We start from the raw sequence: 27806 nt of genomic DNA, 5'->3' as shown, positions 1-27806 counted from the left end.
CTGCATATATTTTCCAGCATGAAACTGTGTCACTATTAAACTACACAGGTAGCATAAATCACACTCCACCAGTCATGTTCAGCTTGTCTGATTTCTATTGGTAAAAACATTAGTTCACCTTGTGAACAAAAGACTATGAGGCATATTTACAAGGGAATTGCACTGCCGGAATGTCACTTTTACAGACATTCTCGTGGCACAATGCCCTACACCATATTTAAAAAGTATAATTTAGCCATTTTTGTGGCTTAATGGCGCTTTCACGCAGGAATCTGTGTGAAACGGGCATGCAATGGGTGTTGCTCTGGGCATTCTACCACACCACCCATTGCTTTTTTGATGTTGCCCCAGATTTACAAGGATCAGTAACTCAGAGGCAGCACCAAAAACTAACGCCATGCAATAGCAGGCGTTAGAATGGTGCAACAAGATCAAATCCTTTTAATTCTCCCCCTTTTGCTTTTTTGTATGTGTGTTGCATTTTGCAGCACACATAGAAAGAGCAAAATGCCATTAATGATTGCTCATGTGCAGGAAGGTGTTCACATAAACAATCATTCCATGCAACACAAGCACCCTTGCACTATGGCGCAAGGGTGTCTGTGTTGGTGCTAGGCAGCTATTTTTAATGCCTGCACTAGGGGAAAAAGTGGGGTGTGCCGTATCCATGTAAAGATGGCGCGTCCATCCGTTTTGGAAATGATCAGCGTGGCGCTGAAAAATATGCTGCATCTCTGTACATTGCAATTTTCTTCTAAATATGCACCTATACATGTGTGTGAAGGAAAAATAGGAAAACTTTGCAAATTTTTCAGAAGTTTATATCTGGATTGTCACTCTTTTGCTAAGAAGAAAAAACCCAAGACTAGTTACATATAACAAATATATTTACAACTGTTTTTGTTTAGAAATATGCAAAGCACGGTTAAATCTTGGTGGCGGTAGTTGGCCTTTATGTGATTAGGAACCGATGCATATTCCCGAGCAACAGACAATGTCTATTTTAAATTGTTAATAAACAGAACTGGGCCCAGTAGGACAATCACAGACCTTTCCCATCGTTCATCTATTCTTCGAACAAATGTGATGTGCCCAGCATCTCGAGAAATCTAATCAGGAGAAAGGGACTGTTTAGTTGTGCAGTAGATTCTGAAGTTCCTGGTTCTACGAAGGACAAATGATGGGAAACAATAACATTTCCTGAGTGTCGAAGAGGCTCCCATAGTTTATAGTACATTATATTATGAATACACCCTTTTATTGGAACCACGCCATTTGATCAATAGGCGGCACAATGGACTAGTTACAAAATGCGCTGTGCAGAGAAAATGTTTTGGTGTGAAAAATAGCAACAGCTCTTCCACTGTTATGATCAGTGGCGGCCAGCACGGATCGGAGGTAGTGAACAACAGGAAGCACACCCAGTCTACCAGTCTGCCAATCACAACGATGTCTTAGCAGTGTTGTGATTGGTCTGAGCGCCGTATTTTGGCGCTCAGACGCTGACTGGAAGCCTGGGCATGTTCTCCATGCAGACTGTAAGGCAGCCTGCATGGAGAACATGCAAAGTGCGCAAGACTGTTTTTGGGAGCCCGAGAAGGTCGGCCAAGCAATCATTGCGCACTTAGGAGGGTGCTACCACTCTTCCCCTGTCCCTGCCCCCGCACGCAAAGCTGCAGAAGTAGGAGAAAATAAAATGATCAACGTGAGTTAATATAATTTTTTCTTCTCTTTATTTCACTGCTAAAAAGCAGTGGGCAAAGCCGCCACTGGTTATGAATCCTCTTCACAGACACCAGCTTGTAACTTAAGTGGCGGCTCACTCAGGCCTCTGGCCTGGGACGCGGTCGTTATCATTTTAAAGAGTGAGGCATGAACGGTCCTTGCTCCTGCACTGCTCACCCTTTATCCAGTGTGCAAGGGAGAAGGACCAATCTTTCAAAACTGTGGAAGCAGGAGGAAGGCTTTAACATTGAATTCAGCAATTATTTCCGCTGCCTGTCGAAGCCCTGTACAAGGCTTAAGCTCTGGTCTCTCATTATTCAAACTGAGCAGACAATGAAAAAACATAATCCGTTTATTATTTGTGTTTACACAATATTTAAATCAATTTACACGTTTTAGCAAATAAGATCACATACTATGCTGCAGATAGAAAAAAATGGTCAAACAAATGCCAAAACCGAGGGTGAAATGCTTCCAGATCCAAAACAAAACAAATGAATCAATGACAATGTGCCTTAGCATTACCTTGAGCTCTTCAACTGCTTTTTGCAGTTCTTCTGGACTTTTGTATTCGAAGTCCCTTTCTAGGAATTCTTCCTCTGCTTGTGTGATCCATTCCTGCATCTCGGAGAGGTCCTTCCGTAAGCGGACAGTCTTATCCAGACTGCCCTTCAGAGCAGATTTCTTAGCATGAGCCTAGCAAAGAAAGGCAAAGCAGGTGTTAAACGGCATAGTCTGGTTCTGTCCGAAGCCAGCCAAAGAAGCGCGTCTTATTCATGAATTGAAAACAAGCGGTTTCGCGCACCAGTAGAATGTACTCCCTTTAAATGTTAAAAGTCACACGAGGTGACATCTTCTAGCTCAGCTGTGTGCTGCGAGAAACCACAATGCTTCAATTGGAAAATATCACTCTTATGAAACTGGACGGATTGCCCTCAGGCAAATCTCTCTTGTCTGGGAGACTGTGGGTCTTAAATACAAATATGTTCGCATAACTGAAATCACAGGCGTCCACTAACAGACCAGGAAGCGAATTTATTGTCAACTTTGGGGCATAGGTATCAACCGAATTTTGATTCGCAAACGCTGCGAACCGCAAAAAAGCAGCGTTTGCGAAATTGCGACTCAAAATTCGGAAAACAGTATGTATGAGGATAATCGCAATGCAAAGTTAAGGAATGGCAAAATGTTCTATTCCTTAACTTTGCGTACACATTAAAGGAATTGCAAATTGCGAATCCTTAAATGCTATGCAGCAACCACTGAAGTTTTGCGATTTCTCCTTAAGAAATCGCAAATTACCACCAACTTCAAGTTGGTGGAAATTTGCGATTTCTTTCACAAATGCACTTTTTGCCATTTGTGAAAGTGCCATGTGGCGCACACATGTAAATTTCAGGGGTGCATCAGGGTGTCCTTATGACACCCTTGCACCCTTGAAATTATTCTCAATTTGCGATTCTCAAATTGCGAATTGCAAATTGAGAATAACTTCTAATGCATTCCAATGGGCCTCCTGGCCCATAGAAATGAATGGGAAAGTATTCCTTAATTGCGATTTCGCAATTTGCTAATCACAATTAAGGAATATTAAGAAATCGCTAAAAAATTGCAATTTATTTACATACATCCCTTTTTGCAATTCTCAAATAGCGCTTTCTAAAAAATCGCTATTTGAGAATCGCAAATGAGGGTGTTGATACACATGACCCTTAGTCTTTAATTCATTGTCGAACTCTAGGGCTTACTCATTTTGTGTGTGCAATGCTGACAATTTCTTATTGTAATTGTCGATTTCATTCACTTGACCTCTGAATTGCATTCTTAAATAAATGTCCATCTTTGTTGAAATCATTTCTTCTTTGCGTCATGAGTCATACAATCATAATTACAAGCAGAGGTGTACAGCTCGCAGGTATAGGGAGCATAAGTGAACATGAACGATATGGCCACATATTGTAAGCATTATTTACTATTCTTAAATCCACACTATTACTGCACTTTTGAAGTAAGGCCTTTTTGCCCCATGATGAAAATGAATACTTTTGAATGGACAGTAACTGCATCTAAATTTGGAAAGACTTCTCATTCTCTCCCTCTCTCTTATTTGACATAGTGGCTACTATGTATTCAAATATGGTATTTTCATTCATCAAATAATGGGTTTTCTCAGTTAGGTCCTTAGAATGTGACCATTTCAGGAATGAGGTAATCCACTCCATTAGTAACAATAATAACACCAACACAAAAGTAATTTATATCTTGAACACACCGTTTCTGTATTTCCTTAGGGAAAAGGTAAGGAACTAGCTTTGACAAATACAAGTGAGTCAGTGGCTAACTGGGAAATCTGAATATTAGTTACTACACTGTACATATTCTCTTGGCACATTTGAACATTCATATGATGAGAAGAGGAAACAGAAATAACTTTAAAAAATATTTTCTATTTACTTTACATTTATGAACAAAACATAAATATTTAGGATGAATGAAAGATCTGGCTGCAACTACTCGTTTTTCCAGGGTCCCCTGGATTTCCCATGTCTAGTTAACCCTATAAGTTCTTCCTCTCTCATTGTACAGAGTATTTATTTTTCATTTTCACAACAAAATTAACCAGTTTAACATGCAGATCCCATTCAGGGATTAGTATTGCTTAAAATCAATAGGGAAATACTTGGCACTCACAGCTTCAATGCTTGCGATTTGCGAACATTAGATAGTGTATCAAAGATTACTGAAAATTCTTATTGACAAACGTTTTCCAAATTATGGACAGCCTGACCCAATTTAGGCTTTTCTTCATGCATTTATTCTCAAAGTATATCTAAGAAGTTTCAGTTTTGACATCAATCCATTCTATTGAGGACACCATTATACAGAAGGATTGTTTTTCTAAAAATAAAATCTGGCATTTATACCATTCCATCCTGGTTCGGAAACTGATTGCATCACCCTCTTCAGAGAGAAATATTACACTAAAAGGTGTGCACTGCTGGTTTTCAGTGCGAGGGATCTTTAAAAAACATGAAGTATTTAAGACAATTCTTAAAAAAATAGGAACGGGAGGAAATATACGGCCACATGCATCAATCTAGGATGTTGCATTTCTTAAATAGCGAAAATTAAGGAATCGCTATTTAGGAAATGCAAAATCCTATGCATCAAGAAATCCTAAAAGTTTTTAGGATTTCTCAATTTTCGGAAATTGCGATTCCTTAATTGCGAATCGCAATTAAGGAATGGCATTACATTGATTCCTATGGGCCTAGAGGCCCATAGGAATCAATGCCGCTTTGCATAAATGTATTTTCAAGTGCATGTTTCACACACACATGTCCTAAGGACATGTGTGTCTGTAACATGCAAGTTTAAAAAATGCATTTTTTTGCTTTTTTAATAATTTTCGCAAATTAACACGAGGGTCAACCTCGTGTTAATTTGCACTTCCAATTTCAAAATTCGCAATTTTTAAAAAAACGATGCATTGCATTTAAGGAATCGCACAAATGCGATTCCGCAATTGCATTTGCATTTTTAAGAAATGCAAAAAATAGCGAATTTTGACACTCTGTTTGATGCATTGCAAAAACGTATTTAGGAAGTGCAAACGGCCGAATTTACCGATTCGCACCGTTTGCACTTCCTAAATAGGTTGATGCATGTGGGGGATAAACTTTAAAAGCAAATAATAAAACGTTTAAGGACAAGAAAGTAATAGGTCATATTATCCTGTTTTTTAAAGTCCACCATAACCAGTGTTGAATGTAGAACCCGACAAAGAGGCTGTTCAGAGAAGCAGAGAGGGGCAAAGTTATGGAGGAATGGAAGAATGTGAAAAGATGACTGGTAGTCGAGAACAAATGCTGTGGTGCAAAGAAGAGGAGTGGACAAACGTCCCACAAAAATAAAGTGGATAGTGGTTTCTGTGGGGAAATAGAAAGAGCAGAGGTGAGTGCTCTCATTGCTAATTCCTACTATTTTGGGCAAAAAACTCACTGGGACCGCTGCTGCCGCCGCAAGCCTCCTGCCATTGGTGCCAGTCTCCCACCGCTGCCGCAGCCTTTCGGACATCGCTGCACAGCCGCCGAGAGGGGGAAACTACATTCCCCACAAGCCTTTGCGGCCGGACGCCGCTCACGCCAATTCCGCGCCCGGTGGCGCATAAAAGATCCTGAGAGCTCCTGTGTTGCGGGACACGTGCGGGCACCGGGCTAAGCCCGGGCAAAGGGCGGGCCGTCTGTGGCCGTCATGGGTCAGAAGAGGCCGGGCCGGGCCCACCCTCTTTGCAGGTCATTTACCTTACGAGACTCACTTCTTTATTTAGTCCGTTTTAGACATTGACTCTGTCTTTTTCGTTTTTATTCTTTCCTTGTATTTTTTTGCTATTTGCGGCCCTGGGTACTTAATTTGCATTTAACCGGCTATGTCTACAAGGTGAATTAGTGGTTGACAAGAACATAGTTAGCCTACGGCGAAAGTTTTCGTGCTCCCCCCTTCTCTATCATATTGGTTTGTTGAGGTCAGGGAGTACGATATGGGGAGGTGGAAGATCGTACAGAAGGTGGATAGTCTTAATTGTGTAACAAGGGTGAATGTTTCCACGATGGACGCATATCTGTTAAGAGCGGCCTCTGCGCTTGATAAAGAAATAGAACTGGTTAACAGACGGTTATCTAGATCACCCTCCACGAGCGTCCCTCTTCTACCTGGTGATGCAAACAAAGTAAATGAGACCGCTTTAGAGGTATTGGATGGGTCCCAGTTACTTTGTGCTGGGTCGGAGTCTGGGAACTCTCAAGACATATCCTTCCCGGAAATAAATCCCCCTGTGCTTTCCCAGGTTGTAACCATTGTATCCAGGGCAAGCAGGGTGCTACCGATGTTGGGTCCTGCAGCCCGGCGATCCCCTGATATATCATCAGAAACAATAGGTTGTAAGGACAGACCCGAGGAGTGCAGAGATCCAAGCAATATAACATGTAATATAACAGGGGGGGTGAAAAGGAAATCAAAATCCACTGGGGGCCCTGCAAAAAAAGCCAACCTAAATATACCTTCCAAAGCTGGCTTGAAGAACCCCCAATCATCTCCATTACTGGGGAATAGCGCATTGCAGCAACTTCAGGATGCCTTAATAAAAGCCTTGGGCAGTTTAATGGATGAGAAGCTGGCCCCAGTATGGGAAACGTTGAAAGTTATGGAGAAACGATTATCGGATCAGGGTAAATCACCCATTATACCTTCAAGAGACCCAGTAAATCCCAGTCTTCCACACACGAAGGGACCAGTGAACCAATTTGATAGTTCAGCCAGCCAGCAGGGTTACGACTTCTAATGGCCCACTAAGAGTAGTTACAAACAAACAGGGGCCAAATTATGTCACAGATACTCATGCTCCCGGTCTGTTAAACCCAATCTAACCCAGGCAAAACGGGATCAGCCCGCGCTGGGCAAAAGCAGACTCGGCAATCATGAGGTTATTCACTTACCCCACCAATCGACCCCCTTGGTGATAGTCTTGTGTAACGTGCCACCCTTACCTGCGGGTGCTAGAGAGAATTTTACGCAGCTAAAGAACAAGGCAACTCACTGGTTATCCAATAATACTTCCATGACACCCACTATAGAATGAAATATAATCATGGCCCGCTGGATAGGGAAGTCTAGGAAACAGGGGGACAGTGATTGAATTGTTGTAAATTTTAACAGCCCATCTGTTCTGGAATGCATCATTAGGGACACTTACTCAGAAGTACCCCTTAGTGACTCAGGAATTCAAGTGCTTCCCCTTGGTTATTTTTATAAGGATCCCCCAGACAGGGCTATAGTTAATGGGGGTCGGGCTTATAGATCACATAGTCTATCATCTAATGGCAGAGGGGAAATTTTACATCCAATAAGGGGTGAAATGTACCAGAATATCAGAGGGCTGGAACTTTCAAATAGATTCACTGCCTTATCCAGATTGGACGACTGTGATTGACTTCCTGCTTACATGGAGGGAGAGGGAAATAGTTTACAGCACGGGGTTTCCCCTGTACCCCTCGAACAAACTACCATGCTTACAGGTGGGGCCCAGTTTGGACCAACTGGAGATTATATTGAGATTATATACCCCCCCATAATGGTATTCACAACATTTTATCATGGAACGTTGCTGGTTTGTCTAGTAAAGTTAGGGACCCCCTGTTCCTTCAATTTGTTAGAAAATTCACTGTGATTTGTCTTCAAGAAACTTGGTTGGTAGCCAGTGATTTATATTTGGAAGGCTATAAGGTCTTTTATGTCCCTGCATCCCCATCCTTGAGTGGTAGAGCCATGGGTGGATTGGCTATCTTCATCTCTTTAGCAGTGTCCAGCAGGATCCATTTTATACCATCATCCAAGCAAAATACCCAAGTAATTGTTTTGGGGAAGGGAAATGAAAGCCTTGGAATTGTCAATTTTTATAATTCCCCAGATACAACCCGATATAGAAGCTTGATTGCCCTGTTGGGTCTTACTTTGAGGGAAGCAAGAGGCTTGCCATTACAGAAATTAATGGTTATGGGAGATTTTAACGTCCACCCTTGTGGTAACCCTTTAACAACTGCTACATCAGAATTGGGATGCGCAAGAATGAGGGGCTTTCATTTTGAACACACAAACCAGGAGGCCGAGCTAAATAATCTTCTAGATGACTTTGATTTGGTTCCATCTATCTCTCTCGTGTCCCCTTCAAGCACGCAAATTATTCCCTCTTTTAAAGGAGGAAGGAGTGGCTCCTGTGTGGATTACATTTTGATCTCCTCTGGTATCCTTGATTGATTTCAGGGACATGAAATAATGGAGAGCGCTTTCAGCGACCACAATCCTGTGTGTGTGTCAATTGGTGGTAGGCCATTGGCCATACAAGCGAGGGTGCCCGTGTCAGCTCATGTAAGTCTGACGGACAGGCGCCGTCGCTTGAGATGGCGCCACGTCACCCCAGATATATTCCAAAGCAAGGTGCAGGAGTCATGCTCTGTAGAATTAACTTTGTGTGTGACACCAGGTACTAAACTGAATGTTATCCTTAATTCGTTTGCCTCCATTATCTATAAGATAGGAGACATTTTGAGTGCCCCGGTTACTAATTCTAAACTCACAGTTCCAAGATGGTTTGATTCAAATTGTTCTAGGGCAGGAAGGAAATTAAAGGAAGCCTTAAAAATGGTCTCGAGAAACAAAGACTTAGTTGGTGTTTGCCGCCACGAGTATAAAAAAGCTCTGGCTGCCCGTAAAAGTGAAATTAAAGTCGGGGTGTGGTGAGACCTGTTGGAGGCAAGTACCCTGGGGAACAGCTCTAAATTCTCGTGTATAATTAACCAACCTTTGTTTAAGAACTCTCGGGCGGTGATATAACAACTAACTTAACGGAAGATCAATGGGTTTCTCATTTTAAGGACATTTTCAGTGCCTCAAAGGACATGGACCTGTCTCAGCCCACAATTATTGGTAACGAGCCACTAATATTTGAACTAGCCGAGGTGGAAAAGGGTATTGCAGGTCTTACGTGCAATTAAGCACCTGGGCCAGATGGCATTCCCCCGGACCTATACAAATCTAATCCCAGCCTGCGGGGCCCGGTTTTGCAAGCAGTAATTAACGTCGCGGTCAGGTCCGGGTGCCCAGAATCATGGGGAGTTTCTACGATGGTCCCAGTTTTTAAGAAGGGAGATCGTAACTGCACTACATGCTACAGACCGATCTCTCTTCTGGATTCTGTGGTGAAAGTGGTAGGTGGGGTAATTTGGGAAAGACTCTCAGTGTGGGCCAAAAAAAACAAGATCATGACATAGATACAGTATGGCTTCCGCCCTGGTCACTCCACTCTAGTCCAGTGCTTAAACCTTTATCTTATTAAAGGAAAGTACACAATGGCGCGCCAGGGTACAATCTACATGGCCTTCTTGGACCTCTCCTCAGCTTTTAACTGTGTTAACCGGGGGAAGCTGTGGAGGGCCATGAGGGCCATGGGGGTAGAGGATAACCTGGTTAATTTTTTGGAAGATCTACACAGTAATACCATGGCGAATGTCAGATATGCCCAGGACCTCCAGGTATCCAGCAAATTTAACATCGAGAGAGGGGTGCGTCAGGGATGCATCCTGGCCCCCTTTCTCTTTAATTTGTACATTAATGACCTGTAGAAATATCTTGTTAACACTGGGAATGATTTCCCCCGCGTAGGGAAACGGCGTCTGCCCGTTTTACTTTACGCCGATGATGCTGTTCTTATTGCAAGAACAGCTAGGGGTTTACAGATTTTATTAGAGGCTTTTCAGCGCTTCATGTCAGAGCGGGACCTGAACATCAATAATGCAAAATCTGTTATCATGCAGGTCAGCACCCGTCCCAAGACCCAGTACCCTTTTAGAGTAGGTAATGCAAAGGTCCCAATAACTCGATCTTTTTGTTTTTTGGGGGTGCTGTTTGACGACACCCTCAAATGGGGTCCTCTCCTCCAGAGAAAAAGGGGGGAGGTTACCAGGGCGAATACTGCCATATTTAATTTTGCCTCTAAAATGGGCAAGCGGCCTGTGGCGGCATTGCTGAAACTGTACCAGGCCAAAAGTGTAACGATAGCCAGCTATGGCAGCGAAATTTGGGGTTATGTCGCCCTGGGTGCTTTGCAAATAGTGGAGAACGTTTTTTAAAAACGTTTATTAGGGGTTCCTAACAGTACCTCAAATGCGGTGGTACACGAGGAACTGGGAGTGCAAGTTTTAAGTGATATATTGGCTCTACGTCCCATATTTTTTTGGTTAACCTGCTGGTTAAATAAGAAGTTGGTGCTCACCCACCAGAACCTTTCTGAAATAATGAATCTAGATCATAGATTACGTATCCCGTGGGTAAGGTACATAAAAAATTGTTGTGAGGAGCTGAGGCGGCCGGATCTTTTTTACAAACCTGACAGGATTATTAAACAAGATGTTGCCTTTACAAAGAATTATTTTCTTATAGTAAGGTCTATGAGTAGAGAAGACCAAGAATTAGGCAAACAGAGTGTCTGCAGTCCTTTACTGATAAAAACTGCTATGGGCATCGAGCCCTATCTCACGTACCCCATCTCTACACAGGAACGTTTTCTATTGACAAGATTCTGGTTAGACTATTTACATTTGTTATTAGCAGTACCAAAAGGTAGCCACAGAGGCCAAGTGTTGGCACCCTGCGGCTGCGACTATAAGTCTCCGCAGGATCTGCTTCACTTTATGTTTTTCTGTAATTTTTATGTGGGACCACAACGATATTTTTTATTTCCCCTTTTAAAAAAAACTGAAATTTTCCCAAGTCCGCCCGCTCTCCTTTATCTACAGCTGCTTCATCCTGAATGTATTTTATTTGTGGTAGGATTTTTAAAAGCCGTTGTTAGGATTAGAAATAGTCTACCTGATTGAATTGATTATGTATGATGTACTTGTCTTTTAAAAAACAAAATAATGTATCTGTTGTGTGTATCGTGTAGAACCCTGTACAGTTTATTAATTTGTATAAATTATGCTGAGTCTTGTCGGGAGGATCTTCATACTTGGTATACTTCTTTCGAACTGTTTTAATATGTTTTAATTATGTATCTTTTATGGTTTTAAAACTTAAAACCGAATAAAGTGTTTTGAAATTGAAAATTGAGTGGGAAAGAGAAGTGTATGGAGACAAGGCATGTCCATTAGCCCCTGGAGAGCTACGAAGGTTGTGGAGGAATTAGACGGTGCAGTTTGTTAACAAAGTTTTGAGAAGGTGGCACGTTTTCAACTTCATGAAAAGGCTATGTTTTCACCTTTGCAAAACTTTACAGCGGGGTGAAATTTCTTGCATGTTTTTTTCTGGAAAATCCTTTTGTTACCGTTAAACCTAGTTTGGTGCCACTGAAATTGTCATGTGAGGGAATCTGCTAAATCCATGTCGGTTTGGAGATACTTGTGGGCAAACCTTCTGCCCTTCCAAATATGAAGGGTTTAGGTAGGAACCTTAAATCGTTTATGAAATAGATATGTCCAAATCACTTTGTTTATTTAGTGAGCCCACTGCATCTAAATAATAACTCCATCGGAATCCTTGGAATGTATGATTTTTTCCATTTGCTGTCGAGGCAACACTGTCATATGAGTAAGCATGTATATTTCTCGATTGCAAACCAGGACATTCTCATCGCAAGTAGTTTTGTTCCAAATATTGACACAGATGCTTTTGCAAAGCTCAGTTTGCCTCTAGGCATTCAGTATTGAGCAGGGAGTTCTATTTGGTGATCATGAAGATGTTTTGTTTTCCTTTCCCTGCCCACAGAGATGTTCCCTGCATAGTTCTTGGGTGAGGCTACATCCCTCAGACCTCTTTGCTGCAAGGTGGGCACAGAGGGGAGGTGAAGTGCTACAAGATTGTTTTCTGGTCAGGGCTGGTGTTTGACAGTGCTTTCCCTGACTGGAGAGAGATTCCTTGCATCAGTCTACGGTGGGACTACATCCCCCAGATCTCTTTGCTGCAAGGCAGGCACAGAGGGTAGGTGACACCATTCAAGAGCTCTTTCCAGTCCTGTACTGTGGAATGCGGACAAGATGCTCACGGGATGCACCCGGGCGCATGCCCATGCCAAGACCTGGGGAAGACCGGGCCCGTCTACGCCTGATGGTGCCAGGAGGAGTCTGGGTTGGGCCATCACCTTTGATATTTACATCTACTTGCCCTTCAGCTTGCCAGGGTGAATACTTTAACCAATTTATATCCAGATTACAACCAGTCAATTTAAGCAGAATCTAGTATGGGAAAACGCAAATTCATAGGGGGGGGCTCAATCAACCCCAGCAAAGGTCACTACAATTGATAAAATGCTCCAAAAGTCTATTGGGGTTATAGGCGCTAAGAAAGAGCTGACGGAAAGGAGATTTTCCTTAGGAGGAAGAGGAGAACGTTCTCAGAACATTGCCCCTACCCTAATTTCTACATCTGTGAATGTCGCTGAAGCTCCACCCAAGCACAGTCCGATGTTGTTTATAACTTTAAAGATATGCCTCTGGTGGTTACACTTGTTGCTGGTCCATCCCATGAGGAATCCCCAGAGGAAATACATCAATAAGGGAAGAAAACTAAGCAGGTTGTTAATAATAAAGTGAACACCTGTGGGGGCCCTATTGTGTTTTCGTCTGCCCCAAAAAGCCATAAAATAAATTTGAAAATATCAAGGAAAGTCCTGAAGCACAAAAACATAGCTAGTTGGAAGATTTCATGGGCGCTCTGATAAATTAATTTCAAATATTTTTACGATTAGAACTCTCTCCATTATTAAAGAGATTAACTGAGATAGAAACCAGTGTGAACCTAATCTTAACATTTGGTCCACCTTCTGAACAACCGCATACAAGTGCCAAGCCAGTCTATTCAGAGCCTTCCACAAGTACAGGCATGGCAAAAATCACAAGCTCTCGGAATACTAACGGTGAACAGGGCAGATCTCAAGGGACTGACAAGAAAAAGGATGCAGGCCTGAGGTGCTTTGACTGGCAGGATGTTCCTGAATTTCCCTGCTAGAAATGAAGAAGTTGTTCTACGCTCCCAAGGTCCAGAGGGGCATATTATCAAGCACTGCGTTAATGGGCTTGATAATATGCCCTTGAAAATTCCAATAGAAGCCCATGTTGACACGAGAACATGGGCTTCTATCGGAATTCTCAAGGGCATATTATCAAGCCCATTATCGCCACTTTAGCGGCAGATTTCTGCCGCTAAAGCGATGATAATTTTAACGCCGTTTCTTGATAATATGCCCCTAAGAATCTTCTGCTGATCAATCTGCCTCCAGAGGCCAGTCCCTATGTGGCCATTTTGACGGGGTTCCAGGGCTAAGAGACGGTCAGACGGAGCCACAAACGGAACTGGGCAATAAGTGCCTAAACTGGCTTGGAAAGAGCAAGAACTATACGACTACGATGGCAAATAATATTTTGTTTACCCAGCAAGTGGGGTGGATTGTGAGGGGGCAGAAATATCGACCTGGGGATTGCGTGAAATGTACATTTTAGAGAGCCAGCAGTTGTCCATGAATTGCGGTTTGATGTTGGTTCAGACCAAATGAAGGACTCAGGGCTGACTCTTCTACCATTGGGGTATTTTTACAAACCTCCCCAGGAATTGGACCGAGTTACTGTCAAATCCCGATCAATTATAATGACTCGAGTCATATACCGCTCCATTTTGTACAAAACAGTCTCAGATAGTTGTTATGTATAATGTGTCGGTATATAACAGGTTTGGTCCCTTGGATCATGTAGATTGACATAATGAGCCAAGTGTCTATCGCCACTACCATATGCCCAAATTGGGATCCAGTAGGGTGGATAATCTGAAGGAAGCTTTTGAATGCTTTGTTGACCTAAATATGCAAAATACTAATTTGATCCTTCCTGACCCCTCAGCAAATACAATTCCTGGTTCTTTAGTGTCCCTGAGGTGTGATGCATCCACAGGATAACTAATACCCTCCATAGACAAATTAACTGGGAAGAAGGAGAGTACTGCCTTAATCACTGGGAGACTAACAAGCCTCTTGACTTGGCTAGTCACGTCCCACTGTTGGAAAGGGACAGTATTTGGGTAACCCCCAGCCTTCACATTTGTCCTATTAAGAAGTGGTCCCCATTGGTGGTTCAATTAAACAATTTTTATTGAACCACAGTATTCACGTATACAATGGGAAGACAAAGTCGGAGAGAGATGGGAAGCCTACTTTTAATAGAACACATAGTACTAGTTTAATTGATTACATTCTAGTACATGGGTACTCACAAACTTTCTCTCGGGGGCCAAATTTACAGTGTGGTTTGTGTGTCCGAGGGCCGCACCGGTGGGGGCGGGGTCAGTGGGGGAGGGGGCAGGGCTAGAAAAAAAAAAAACTGACCATGAGGTTGATCACAGGTCCCTGCAGCGGACGCCTTCGTCCACTGAGCCACCAGACCCGGCATACACACATTTCTCTCTCTCTCTCTCTCTCTCGTTCTTTCTCTGTCGCTCTCTCTCTCTCTCTCCCTGTCTCCCTCCCTCCCTCTCTCTCTCCCTCCCTCTCTCTACCTCTCTCTCCCTCTGTCTCTCTGTCTCCCTCCGTCTCACTCACTCTTACTGTCTCACTCACTCTCACTCCCTCTCTCCCTCTGTCTCACTCACTCTGACTGTCTCACTCCCTCTCACTCCCTCTCTCCCTCTGTCTCACTCCCTCTCTCCCTTGGTCTCACTCACTCTGACTGTATCACTCTCTCTTTGTCTCCCTCTCTCTCTCTGTTTCCCTCTCCCTCTCTCTGTTTCCCTCTACCTTCCTCCATTTCTCTCTCCCTCTCTCCTTCCTTCTCCCTCCTTCCCTCTGTCTCCCTCTCTCTCCTTTCCTCTCCCTCCTTCCCTCTGTCTCCCTCTCTCTCCTTCCCCCTCCCTAACTCCTTCCCCCTCCCTTACTCTGAGGTCTCCCTCACTCACTCTGAGGTCTCCCTCACTCACTCTGAGGTCTCCCTCACTCTGAGGTCTCCCTCCCTCTGTCTCCCTCCCTTGATCTGTCTTTCCCTCGCTCTCCCTCTGTCTGCCTGTCTCCCTCCCTCACTCTCCCTCTGTCTGCCTCTGTCTCCCTCGCTCTCCCTCTGTCTCCCTCTCTCTCCCTCGCTCTGCCTCCCTCGCTCTCCCTCTGTCTGCCTGTCTCCCTCCCTCACTCTCCCTCTGTCTGCCTGTCTCCCTCCCTCACTCTCCCTCTAGCTGGCTCTGCCTCCCTCGCTCTCCCTCTGCTTCCCTGCTCTCCCTCTGCTTCCCTCACTCTCCCTCTGTCTGCCTGTCTCCCTCCCTCTCCCTCTGTCTGCCTCTGTCTCCCTCCCTCGCTCTCTCTCTCTCTGCTTGTCTCACTCCCTCACTCTTCCTCTGTCTGCCTCTGTCTCCCTCGCTCCCTCTCTCCCTCTGTCTGTCTATCTCTGTCTCCTTCCCTTTCCCTCCCTCTCCCTCTCCCTCTTCATCTCACCCTGCCTGTGTGTGCCCGGGCTGAGACAGCTTCTGGGCACACACACACTCAGCAAGCCAGCCAGCGGCACCGAGCACTTAACAGGTCTTTAAAAGACCATTTGCATGCTAATGAGGCTTTGTTCACCTCTATGGCCCCTGCAGCCCCACTCTGACGGAAATCGCTCGGCCCTCACAGAGAGTCTCTGCATCGCGCTGCAGCAGGGGTGTTTGCTGAGATTCTTTAAGAAAAAAAACAAACACGGGTACGATGTTTGCACGGTCCGCGGGCCGCCAGGGAAGGCTTGCCGGGCCGCCCCTGGCCCGCGGGCCGTACTATGAGTACCCGTGTTCTAGTAGATAGATGTTAAGCTCTAGCCCTGTCTATCAGACTTTGTTGGGATGCTTAGGCACGATAGTGATCAAAACTTACTCAAGATGATGCTGAAATTTCCCACATTTCCTAGGCAGACATTACATGTTCAATTGTTGGACGGCAGGTAGTATCCAACCCATAATAAGAGCAGAATCCATTAGAGTGCACTTGACCGATATGAAAAGTCAATGAGGTCTATATATAAGGTGGAACAGACCTTTGGGAAGCTTTGCAATCTCAATCTGGTTTTGAGCCAGTAGACTGTTCTTTCAAAGGTTGGAGAAGTGCACAATGCCCTTTTTGAGAGCTTAAATAAGGAATTTCATTAAGAAGTGAGAAACCAAGGACTATGTACCATCATGGTTCAATCGACAGTATGGATTGACACAACAAGCTTTGATTAGTTCCATCAAGGGCAATGTGAGTGGTGAGATGCTAGTCAGGAGAGCTGCTTATAAAACTGCACTTGTCACGGCAAAAAAGGATTGGGACAATCAACATTGTGGGCTCTTGGACAACAATCAAACCCTCTTTGGGACCTAATAGCAATAGATAACAGGGAGTTAATCACCAAGATAGATAACAATGTTGCAGCAGAGCCCTGGATAGCACATTTTCCCAACCTATACCAAATATTGCCCAGTGAGGAAACGTTCCTTGTCATTTTGAGCTGGAGGGGCGCAAAGGGGGTTTCCATCCGATAATATGTTTGGAGGTGGAACAGGCTATTAGAAAGATTGTACCCCATAAAGCTCTCGGTATTCATAAGATACCTGGGGACTTGTTCCTATCAGAAAGTGATATCTGGAGCTCCTATCTTACAGGGGTGTTTAATGTCATTGTAAATGGGCTAAGTATTCCTAAATCAAGGGCAGCAGCTTAGATTTTTCCAGTATATAAGAAGGAGTGTACTTTGGATTCTGCCACCTATAGTCCCAATGCAAAAAGAAAAGATGATGGACGGAATGCTAAACCAATCAAACATTCACCCCCAGTCACAGATCTGTGGTAATTTCATTGTGTTTTTGCAAATCAGTCTTGACCCTGCTCCCCATGGGGTCAGTCCACTCCGAACTGCCAGGCCAAGTCCTCCCTAGACCAGAAACAAGCATCCTGGTACCGGTTTTGGGGTAGCACCCCTCATCAGAAAGCCTAGCTTGAATCTGGTGGCGTATCGATCACAGGACTCACCTCTGTGCATAACCTTCCCACTTAGGTCAACAAATGCAAAAAAAAGATGATGGACAGAATGCTGAATCAATCAAACACTCACCCCCAGTCACAGATCTGGGTTAAATACATAATGTTTTTGCACAACACGCCATTATGTTTATGTTCTGCAGTTTTATAAAGTGCATAGCTGCCCAAGGGCTTCCAAGAAGTGGTAGAGAGAGATGCTGGAAACAGTACAAACTGGGTAATCATCATGGGAGCAACCATGCCTTGAGTATTTTCTTGAAGCTGGGGTTTTCTTCCAGCAATATCAGTTCCCTGGTCATGGAATTCCACAACTTTTGGGCCAAGAACGAGAAATATCTATCTCCCCATCTTGATCTCTTGATCCTCATCATCTTTATGAGGTGGTCTTCTGATGACCAGAGGTACCTCTTTGGTACATATGGTGAAATGAGTCCCTAAGTATGGCTGAACTCCGGCCATTCCAGGTTAGACTCAGCCATATGCAAATCAGCTCCCCGTGAGAACAGTCCAGCCCAAACTGACTGGTCAGGTCCTCCCTGGACCAGAAACAAGCATCATGGGACCAGTTTCGGGTTAACACCCCTCATTCAGCCAGGCTAGCTTGAATCTGATGGTGTAGCGTGCACAGGACCCATGTCTGGGCATACCCTTCCCGCTTATGTATCTCTTTTATGATAATTTACAGACAAAGAGTTGGACATTGTTTTAATGAATATAGGTGCATTATAGAGTCCATACTGTTTTAAACCTATTGAAAGGAGATCATTTTTGTTGATAGGTATTTGATCAAATCAATGACTTCAATTCTCTTGAGCCTTGCCCTCACACAAGTTGTTCTGATCATTCAACCGTCTAAAGGTATTCCGAGCAGTGATCCGAGTCGAATCTGCATTTGTAGATGAATAAACCAACCTCAGTAGAAAATATTCATTTCTGCACAAAGGATGCAGATACAAGGATTTGCAGTCAGGAAACCCTTCCGATGTGAAAGGCAGATAGACAACTGGACCTATAGGGTTACCGTCACAAAAGATGCATTGCGAGAGTGGATGCTGTGGAATTCAGCCATTCAATTGGCAGAGGTGGATTTCTGCTTCCCGAGGGCACCAAGGTGTGAAAACAGACTATTGGAATGTCAGAAGCTAATCCCCTGTCCACATCCTAGTCTACTGACTATTCTTTTTTAAGTTTGCCATTATATTTTCTGTTTATATCTATTCTATCCAGGGTGTTAAATCCTCTAATTTCACCTAACTCAATTTTCAAGTCTTTGCAAATTTCTGCAGAGGGTAACTTATCAGAAAGAGGAAGTAAAAGCCCATCATATAAATCATGCAGGTAAACTGCCGTTAGGTTTTCCTCACTAAGACCTCATACAGGGAGCTGGCTGGGGCCACAGAGGCACTGGATCTCCCCCCGTGGTCCCCAGCATGGTACTTCGTGGGTGCCGATTTCTTACACACACACAAACACACCCACACACACCACCCCCAAAGACACACACACACACATATATATGATGATAATGTATGGTAAAGACCCACAATGTAATCCACACATTATAAAAGTCATGGTAGTGTATTACATCGGTGATAAAAGCATGCATGGTAACGTCGCACAACTGAGACATGAGATGTGTGATTTGGAAACACTCAGGAATGCATGACATGATAGTTACAAACAGGACATTGACTAAAATTAAGATTGTACTAGCTTTTCGGGGTGACACCACAAACAAGGAGTGTGGTGATATATTGTTGTTAGAATGCAGTTAAAACATAAAGAAACTCACTAAATTCATCCTCTCCTCCATTTAATTGGGTGCAGCCATCTAATGCCTGCGTGGAGATGCTTATTTCTTTTGTTGGGGGCTCCCGCTGCACGGGAATTCCATTGAAAGAAGAGAGTCGCGGGGGGAAGAGCACTCCATGCCCCAGGAGCTCTTGCGGCTGACGCTGCTCACCACGCCGCAACACACCCAGAGGTGCCTATTTCTTTTGTTGGGGGCTCCTGCTGCGCAGGACGTGCCCAAGCGCGTGCCCGGGCCAAGAGCGGCCCATCTGCACCCGTCCGCATCTGTTTGAGGCTGGGTTGGGCCCACTCTCTTGGCCACCCTCTTAGTCAGCTGACTTTGGGGTACAATTTAACTTTTTTATTGCCTGTCTGATACTGCTGATATTGTCAACGGTAGCTCGCATTTAGGGTGGGCTTTGGACGCATGGAAAGTATTCTCCTTTCTGCCTTTTATTTCTAGTTCATAGTGGGCTTGTGAGAGCTGCCCACAGCCCCTTATTGTGTTTGGGGGTTTTACAGACACTGTTTTACTGTCATATTTGCCATCATGGGACAGAGGAAGGCATTATCCCCTATGTCATTGGGACAGCCTTGTATAACTATTGACTCGATTTTGGCAAAAGCTGTGGGGATCATCTCTAAGCAAATTGACCGGGCTAAGAGGCGCTTTCAGTTGACTCAGGAAGTACTGGACCCTGGCTTACACTTATTACATCACTGCCTGTCCCCAATGAGCAGGGTCTAGTCACAGTTACTTCTAATTTAATCCTTGAGACTCCTCCTCCCAACCCTGCTGCAACTCTAACCCTTTCACCTGGGCCTTCAGCTTCCAGGCCCCCTCTTTATTCTTATACCAAATACTGAGTTGGTGAGTTCTCCAGCCCTCAAACAGAAACGGAAGGCTAAGAAGGCGGTTGAAGGTCCTGCGGTTACACAACAGGGTTTGGTGAGCATGCATGATAGGATTAGCCCAGAGGACACAACGAACCACCTGGAGTCTTTTTAGCCTTATGGATAAACTCTCTTATCACCAACTACCTCCGTCCCTAATTACATCCTCTCTCACGCCTTCAGCTAATCCCTCTAGCAGTAGTAGCAACCAGTATGAACATGACCATCCTAAGCCCCAGTCTGTATTTATTTACTTCTGTAGGACCTGGGGTCCCCCACCAAAATATAGATAGTCCGGCTCACACTAACTTGCTTTCATTGGTCCCTAATGTGGCAGGTGTCCCCTTTACAGGAGATCAGACATTCAAGGCTTCTCATCTCATAGTGATTGTTCTTCCTTCGGCTTGCACCCCTATACTGTAGTTTTAACCAGGATACCTGTACTGATCACACACAAGGTGGAAACCATTGCACAAATGATTAATAAAACATCACACTGGTTAGCTCTACATTCTAATTTCACTGTTAGAGGCCACAAAGACATCTTAAGGATGCGGAGGGTTACCTGGATGGGGCCCTACTAGGAAAACAATTGGCAGAGATTGTATTATTATCTCTGTGCAATACCCTGAATTGGCAAGAAACATTCTTCATGGAGCATCTCAATCATTTATTTTAGGTTTGTGTATTAAACCACCCCTGATGGGCTTTTTTTATAGATCCCCGATGAGCATCCCAAGAGCAGAGCAACAAATGGGACACACCTACCTTCTTTAAATCATTGCACTCCCCTGGTGGACCTTAATGATTTAGATTGACTCCATGAAACAAAAGCGACATTTACCCTGCTGTCCCAACATCTGGGTCTTGTACCTCAGCACACAGAGAAGACTAGTGACCTACTAGCCTTAAGACCAATTCAGATCTTGTTAGATCCCCCACTTACTAAGTATCCATCAGGTAAACCCCATTTTATGGGGATTCAACATTCGCCCCTTCCTATTTTATCTACTTTTGCGGGCATTATCCCCAATCCTGCGAAAGACCTAAGTCTTATCACTTGGAATGTGGCAGGCTTGTCTTCCAAGTTTTCTGATGACAGCTGGCTATTGTTTATCAGGTTGTTTAACATTATTTGTTTTCAAGAGACATGTGAACCTAAGAACAAATTCTTTTTAGAGGGATACAAGACTGTTTTTCGTCCACCGTTAGACTCAAACATGGGTAGAGCGAGAGGCGGCCATATCATGTTTGTAGATCTTGAGTTTTGCAACTCCATACAGATTATGAAGTGGGACTCTCAGGTGTTCCAGGGCAAATAATTGTGCATTGAGAGAGTCCTCCCAATGAATAAAAATGATAAAAGTATCACAAATAGGTGGTAGGGCCGGTCCTCTAATTCTGAAGCTTTAAATAGTGCCTTAGACTCTTTAGATGGGGTGGGCCTCAGGCATATGAATTTTATTCTGGTGGGGGATTTTATTGTAATTGGTGTCCATATTTTTTAAATCAATTACCCAATGCACAGTCTTGTTCGATCTCGGACTATTTGCACCTGGAGCATACCACGGAAGGGGAGAAGATAAATCATTTTTTACACACACATAACCTGGTATTTACTTTAGATCATTTGCTAACTGGGTCTAGCTCTCAAATCCCCCTGACATACAAAGGACGGGTCCTGCCACTATTATAGATTTTATTTTTGTAACAGCCTCGATGGTTGGGCCACCTGCTTCTTTTAATATCGTACATAGTCCCTTCAGTGATCACGACCCTCAGACTTTATCCAGGAGCAGGGAATCAATTGAAGGGCCCCCAAAAGTCCCGGGAAATTCTTTTACCCACCGATCAGGGTAGGTGCCTACATTGGTCGCAAATAAATGCTAAGGCTTTTAATGGTAGTCTTTTTGCTATTTGTCGGCAGGAGATACTTACTTGTCTGTATCCCCTAACACTTGGCGAGGAGGTTTTAAGCTCTTTTGCCTTCATCGCTCAGGAAGTTTCTAGGCTATTACTTACACAGGTGGTTGGGCGCTGTCCAGCTCTCCCTTCATGGTTTGACTCCAAATGCTCTTGTGCCCTAAGGCACCTGAAGGAAGCCCTGAAACAGTTGTTTCGGGATAAGGCAAGGGTGTCAATATGCCGACAAAATTATAAAGATGCCCTGGAAGATCATAGGCATCAATTACAGAAATAGGCCTGGGATGATTGAATTAAAGCAGGGGAACTGAGAGATTCAACTCTTTTTTGGAAGATAATTATTAGCCCCTGCTTTGCAGAGCCTTCAAACCTCCCCTGTCCCACCACATTAACCCAGATCATTGGCTTACCCATTTTGAAAGTGTATATAATGCAGGCCTTTTTGAAGGGTCATGAGTAGCTATAGTCCCCAGTGTGGCTGTCAAACCAGTTACCTTCTCCCCCCTGTCCTGATGAAGTCCAGCTTCTGATGCCTAATAAACTGCACATTTGTTAAGGGCCGATACGTCGACGTTACAGTCTCAATTAGTCCGCGCAATTTCCCTGACTTGAACAGAAAATCATAACTACTGTTGGGATTTATGCATTGAGTCTTGGACTTGAAAGATAAATATATTCCTGTGTTATGTATATGTCATTTATGTAACTTTTGTACAGCACTATGTCACATATCACTACCAGTCACTAATTATACACCGTAACCATTTGTTTCTTTGCCGTATGTGTTTTATGTCACAGCCATTTCATTGATTTGCATGAATATGAATACAAAGTCAAGAAATTAGTTTTTTTACATAAACAAGTTGTTCTTCTTGGTGTGTTACTTGGATATATGACTAGGACATATTTCCTTTAATGTGTCTAATACCTTGTGCAAATCAGTTGAGCTACCCGACAAAACCACTTTTTCTCTAGTGTACTAACCCAGGTTCTGAGGGTTACTGGGTCATCCCATTATCAAAAATGGCTAACATAGGCTACAGGCGGCAAAAAATAAGTTCTTGTGTCAGATCCTGATAGTTCTTGAGAGTATGCCAGCCTATGCAGTGCACGAAGAACTGGGGGCTCATTTTCTTGTGGACCAGGTGGCAGTTAAACCTTTATTGTGTTGGGTAAAAATGTGGTCGAGGAAAAATAAGGACTTACATCAGTTGATTCTCTCAGACTTCCTTTAACTGGAGCATGCCTATAAAATCCCCTGGCTACGTTATGTAAAGGAGTCCTTCCATGATCTTGGTAGGCTAGACATTTTTCTCTCACGTGACACTGTACGTCCTCAGGATCTTAACATGACAAAAGACCTATATTTTAAGTAAGTTCATTTTGTATAAGTTGTATAAGTTGATTTTTCCACATAAAAGACAAGAATACAGCAACATCCATAATTGCAGGTTTGAAGTGCATAACTTGAAACAACTGATTCCTGGTTAATGTTGGACAATAAAAAAAATCTTGAAATAGCAGAAGCTTCGAAGTTACGATCAAACATAAAATTTTCCACTCAAACTAAATAAATCTCAACATTTCAGTGGAATGACAGTTGCAAACATGTTACTTGGTTTCGAAGACTTGAATCCTGAATGCTTTCTTGGTTTAAGTTAACAGGCAAAGTTGTTGACCTTGGACGGGTTTTGACAAGTCAGCATATTATGATCTCATAAAGTATCTGGTGCATTGTGCATGGAGATAAATAACATCAGGTCTCCTGAATTTTAAAACAGCCATACCGATGAAAAAGTTTAACGTTGTGTGTGTGCTGTATCGTTATTAACCTTAAACGGGTTTTTGACAGGTTTGTGCATTGCAGTCTCATAAAGTGCCTGGTGCCATGTGCTTGGAGATAAATTACATTGGGTCTCTTGATTTGGTAAACAGCCATGCCAATGAATTCTAAATTTTAACATTGTGTGATTTCTATTAAAGGGGTAAAAAAGCAATATTGTGAGTGGGGGGGGGGGGGCAGTTGTCCGTCTCCACCTCCCAGGCATGTCTCATTGGTTGCCTACAGGATCTTATCCTCTTGTTTTTAAAGAGGGGTTTCAGAAGAAGTAGTCGTTCAAGTTCCAGTTCTCTGCAAATACATAATAGATGTAGAACACTCTCTTCTGCTTTCCCACATAGGTGTTACTTGGTCACTGTCGGTAGACGCTTCCAAGGAGGAATATGCGGCAGGATTGGTAAGATGCCCTTCTGGAGCGTAATCATTTTTCCTTCATTATCCTATTGAAGCTAGCATCTAAATAGGATTGTGGAAGAGGCCTGGTGTTGCTCTGCAGCACAAACCATATTTTAAATATACCTCTGCCCGCAGTGAAAACATCGAGCTTAGGAAACCAACAGTGAGGGCTTGCGCCATGTCCAAGGTATGGAAGATTATCTCTCTGCCCTCATTAGTGCTCACAATAGATTTGTAATCACTCATTTTAAGCTTAATCTTCTCGATTTTCTTTTGCATTCCCAGAAGGATTTGTCCCGTCAAACTTAAGAGGACCCTGTGGTGGTGACTTTAGGTCTCCACGGGACACGTTACACTATGTGTAAAAAAAAAATCACGCCCAAGAAGGCAATTATTCTGTCCGCTTTTAAAGAGTTTGACATTTAGGCATGTCAGAGTGGCATGTATATACAGCTGTTGCCTAATGCACTCACATTTTGTGCAGTGACAAGTTTCCTGCTGGCCGCCTATAGATCCAGACTTTCTAGACCCGATTGAACTGTGACTGGCCTTTGAACCCATGTTATATTTCTTTTTAACAGTATTTACCAGCTATGACATTGAGAGTCTTTTTCAGTTACTTTTTCCAATGGGATATGCAATAGTTCTATCTAATATTTTAATGATGATGCTATTCATTTTTATGTATAGTTGTATCTTTTATGGTTGCATTTGCTTCTGAATAAAGATTTGTATTATTAAGTTCATTTATATTAGCAAATATATTATTTGGTGTGGCATAATTATAAATGATGTTTGTTTAATGCCACGCTGTAGTTTTGAATGTTTAGTATGGGATATTGTTATAGCCAAAATATCGAAGACAACAATGTCAAAGACAAAAAAAAAGAAAAGTATAGGCATGTGGGAAACTATAGATTTACTACTGTTAACTCCACATCTTCGCACCTTGAATATATATAGACCATCTAGGTATATATGTGTGGAGTTAAGCATAGAAATCTATACAAATGAACCTATCAATACTTTTGTTCTGGACATTATGGCTATTTTTTTTAACGTACAACAATATTTTTTACTAGATATTCAGGACCCACACTACGGCAGTAGTTCCATGTATTGAAGGGTAAAATACCCATTTAAAGAAAAACTAAATTCATCAGTATCATAAGGAGTAGCACTGAAGAATATAATGCTGCAGTAGAGAAGAGTGGGTGAAGAGGGATTGTCAAGCTGCGAGAACAGAAGGAAAGAAGAAGAAGTCCGGGTTCAGTTATCTAGTCATGCTTTGCCGTGTGGAGTCCCTCAGGAATCAGGTTTGAGCCCAGCCCCTTGTCCGAGCAGGAGCAGACTGTTGCCTCACCCTATTTTCCTATGCAGATGATACGCAATCATCTCTTCCTTGTCACCCATTCAAGACCACAGCTCTGTGTCTTTGAACTCCTGCTTGGCTCAAGTAGCCTCATGGTTGAACAACACCTCACTGAAAGTGAATGGTGGAAAAATTGAGGTGTTGATCTGTGGTAAAAACCCGAGCCTGTGGGGATGACAGCATTGGCCAGTGGCATTGGGTGAAATCCCTGGTCCTGTTTCCAAAGTTAAGAGCTAGAAAATACGTTTCCATGAAGCCACATGTGGCAAAGGTATCTGAAACTTGCTTAGCTACCCAGAAATGGCTATGGAAATTTATATGGATCTTCCCCATATCTGCTCAAAGAACTACCATTCAGTCTCTCATCCTATCTCACCTGGACCATGATGACATCCTCTACCTGGGGGCAGATAAAGCTTCCATGAGACGTATGCAGGAGGTGCAGAATGAGACCGCAAGACTGACCTATTGACTGCCATAACATCCCATGGTTACTTCTGTCGACCGTGAGCTTTATTGGCTATGGGTTGAAAAACATGTCCAATTCAAGGGTCTGTCTATGTCTTCAAAGCAAGGGTGGGGATGCTGCCTTCCCCCACCCAATCAATGGTTTGATAAAATCCCATCAGCCCACTCACATCTGCATTCAGCAACCTCTCACTGTCAAATATTCCTAAAATTAAACTCATTCGCATGGGAGGTCACCCTTTTATATTCCTTGGCCCCAAGCTCGGGAAGGCTCTGCCAGACCATCTGAGATGCTGCACTTCACTGCCAACTTTTCGCAGACTACTTAAGACGTCGCTCTATTGAACTATTGTTACCTGTATAAACGGTATCTGTTGCTAAAAACACTAGGAATGCCCAAGTGGGTAGCTGTTCACGTTATAAAAGCATCTTAACATTACACTAACATAACATATTAGAAATAATGAGACTTAAGAATCCACATGGTCAAGAGGGTAATAGAAGAGATTTAAGATGTCTTAAACTAGGTTAGTAGCAATTGATTTTTCAAGCTGGATACCAATGATTTGAATGAAAGGTCCAGCATTATCTGCTGGCTATCTAGTGCTCGGAAGGGCTATCAGCCAGGCTTCCCTGGCGAGAAGCTAAATGACTTGCAGTTTCTGCTGTGGCACATCCTCTTCCTTGAGCAGGTATGAGACTATTTTAGTCAGACCTCTCTTCTCTCCCCATGTGACCATATTAGTGCTTTCACATATGATTTTTCTATGTGTTCTGCCCCTTTCAGATATTTGCATATTCTTTCTCAGCTGCTACTCTTAATGCCAGTAGTTGATTCACTCTATGGCTATGTTCTGTCACTGAGGACCTGATTTATATATTGGTGATATGTATACTTCATCACAGTGGGGACAGAGTATGCACACCACCATGATAAAGGTTTGCCTGCCCAATTTGTAGGCAGGCAGATTTTAGGTTTATTTACGGTGGAGACTACTACATCTCCACCATGATTAAACCCCTCTGGCGGCACTGTGGTGTAAGGGCTGTCTGAGGCAGACCTCTAATTTAGCCCACCTAATTTGGATGGGCAGGAAAAGAGTTTTGTTTACACTGAGCATCACCCTCAGGAAAACCCTGGCAGTGAAAATTGCGAAATTCTCCTATTGCTATTGGAGATGACCCCTACTGTAAGGGGAACATTTTGTTTTCTCTTTTGAAAAAGAATATTCTTGTTCAGGATTTCATTTGGAAAAATAAAAATTACATATTTTTGGCAGTGCTCTGTAATGTTGACGGAGCCCTGCACCAAACTGCAAACAGATTGACAGGAACAACCATGACAGTGGACTTGAAGATTTTGTGAGGCAACAGACTGTGGTGAAGAAGGGCACCATGAGGCCGTAAAGCTGTCAGACAAAGTCCAGGTGAAGCTCTTGTCTTTTGATAGGAAAGCTCTGAGTAGGGGAAATTCAAATTGTATGCCCAAGGAATGTCCCTCGAAAGTCAGACACTTTTGGTGCCTTATAGCAGTAAAGATTTCTACCTTTGTAACCAGACCCCTTTTTTGGAGCTCAGTTCCTCCAGCCGGATGAGACTAAAAGTTATAGCCGAAAAAGGCTACACTAGGCTATAAAGCCTCACTATGATGTCTCACTGAAATGAATTTGCAGTGGCTGCAAAGCTCAGAGCGGGAACAACCTGTCTCTTTGACCAAGCATCTATACATCTTCGTTGGAGTGACTCAGCAGGGTTGTCACTGTTCTCTTGAAGTCGTTGGAGATTAAACGTTTCTAAGTCCCAGGTTTCTGAGGATGTTAGGTGGAGTA

The 27806-nt window shown here is 43.3% G+C and overlaps 1 protein-coding gene across 7 annotated transcripts in view; it reads right to left on the bottom strand.

Annotated features, from left to right (window-relative positions):
- DMD (dystrophin) overlaps positions 1-27806 on the bottom strand; it is a 6826337-nt gene that overhangs the window by 4640223 nt on the left and 2158308 nt on the right. For all 7 annotated transcript variants that reach the window (XM_078657819.1, XM_078657824.1, XM_078657821.1 and 4 more), the window contains exon 26: positions 2251-2421. In XM_078657819.1, coding sequence (XP_078513945.1) covers positions 2251-2421 — 171 coding nt within the window. The remainder of the gene's footprint in view (positions 1-2250; positions 2422-27806) is intronic.

This window comes from Lissotriton helveticus, chromosome 8 (genome assembly GCF_964261635.1).
Source record: "Lissotriton helveticus chromosome 8, aLisHel1.1, whole genome shotgun sequence".
NCBI lineage: Eukaryota > Metazoa > Chordata > Amphibia > Caudata > Salamandridae > Lissotriton > Lissotriton helveticus.
The sequence above is the reverse complement of the archived record's forward strand: the minus strand, read 5'-3'. Positions and strand labels throughout refer to the sequence as shown.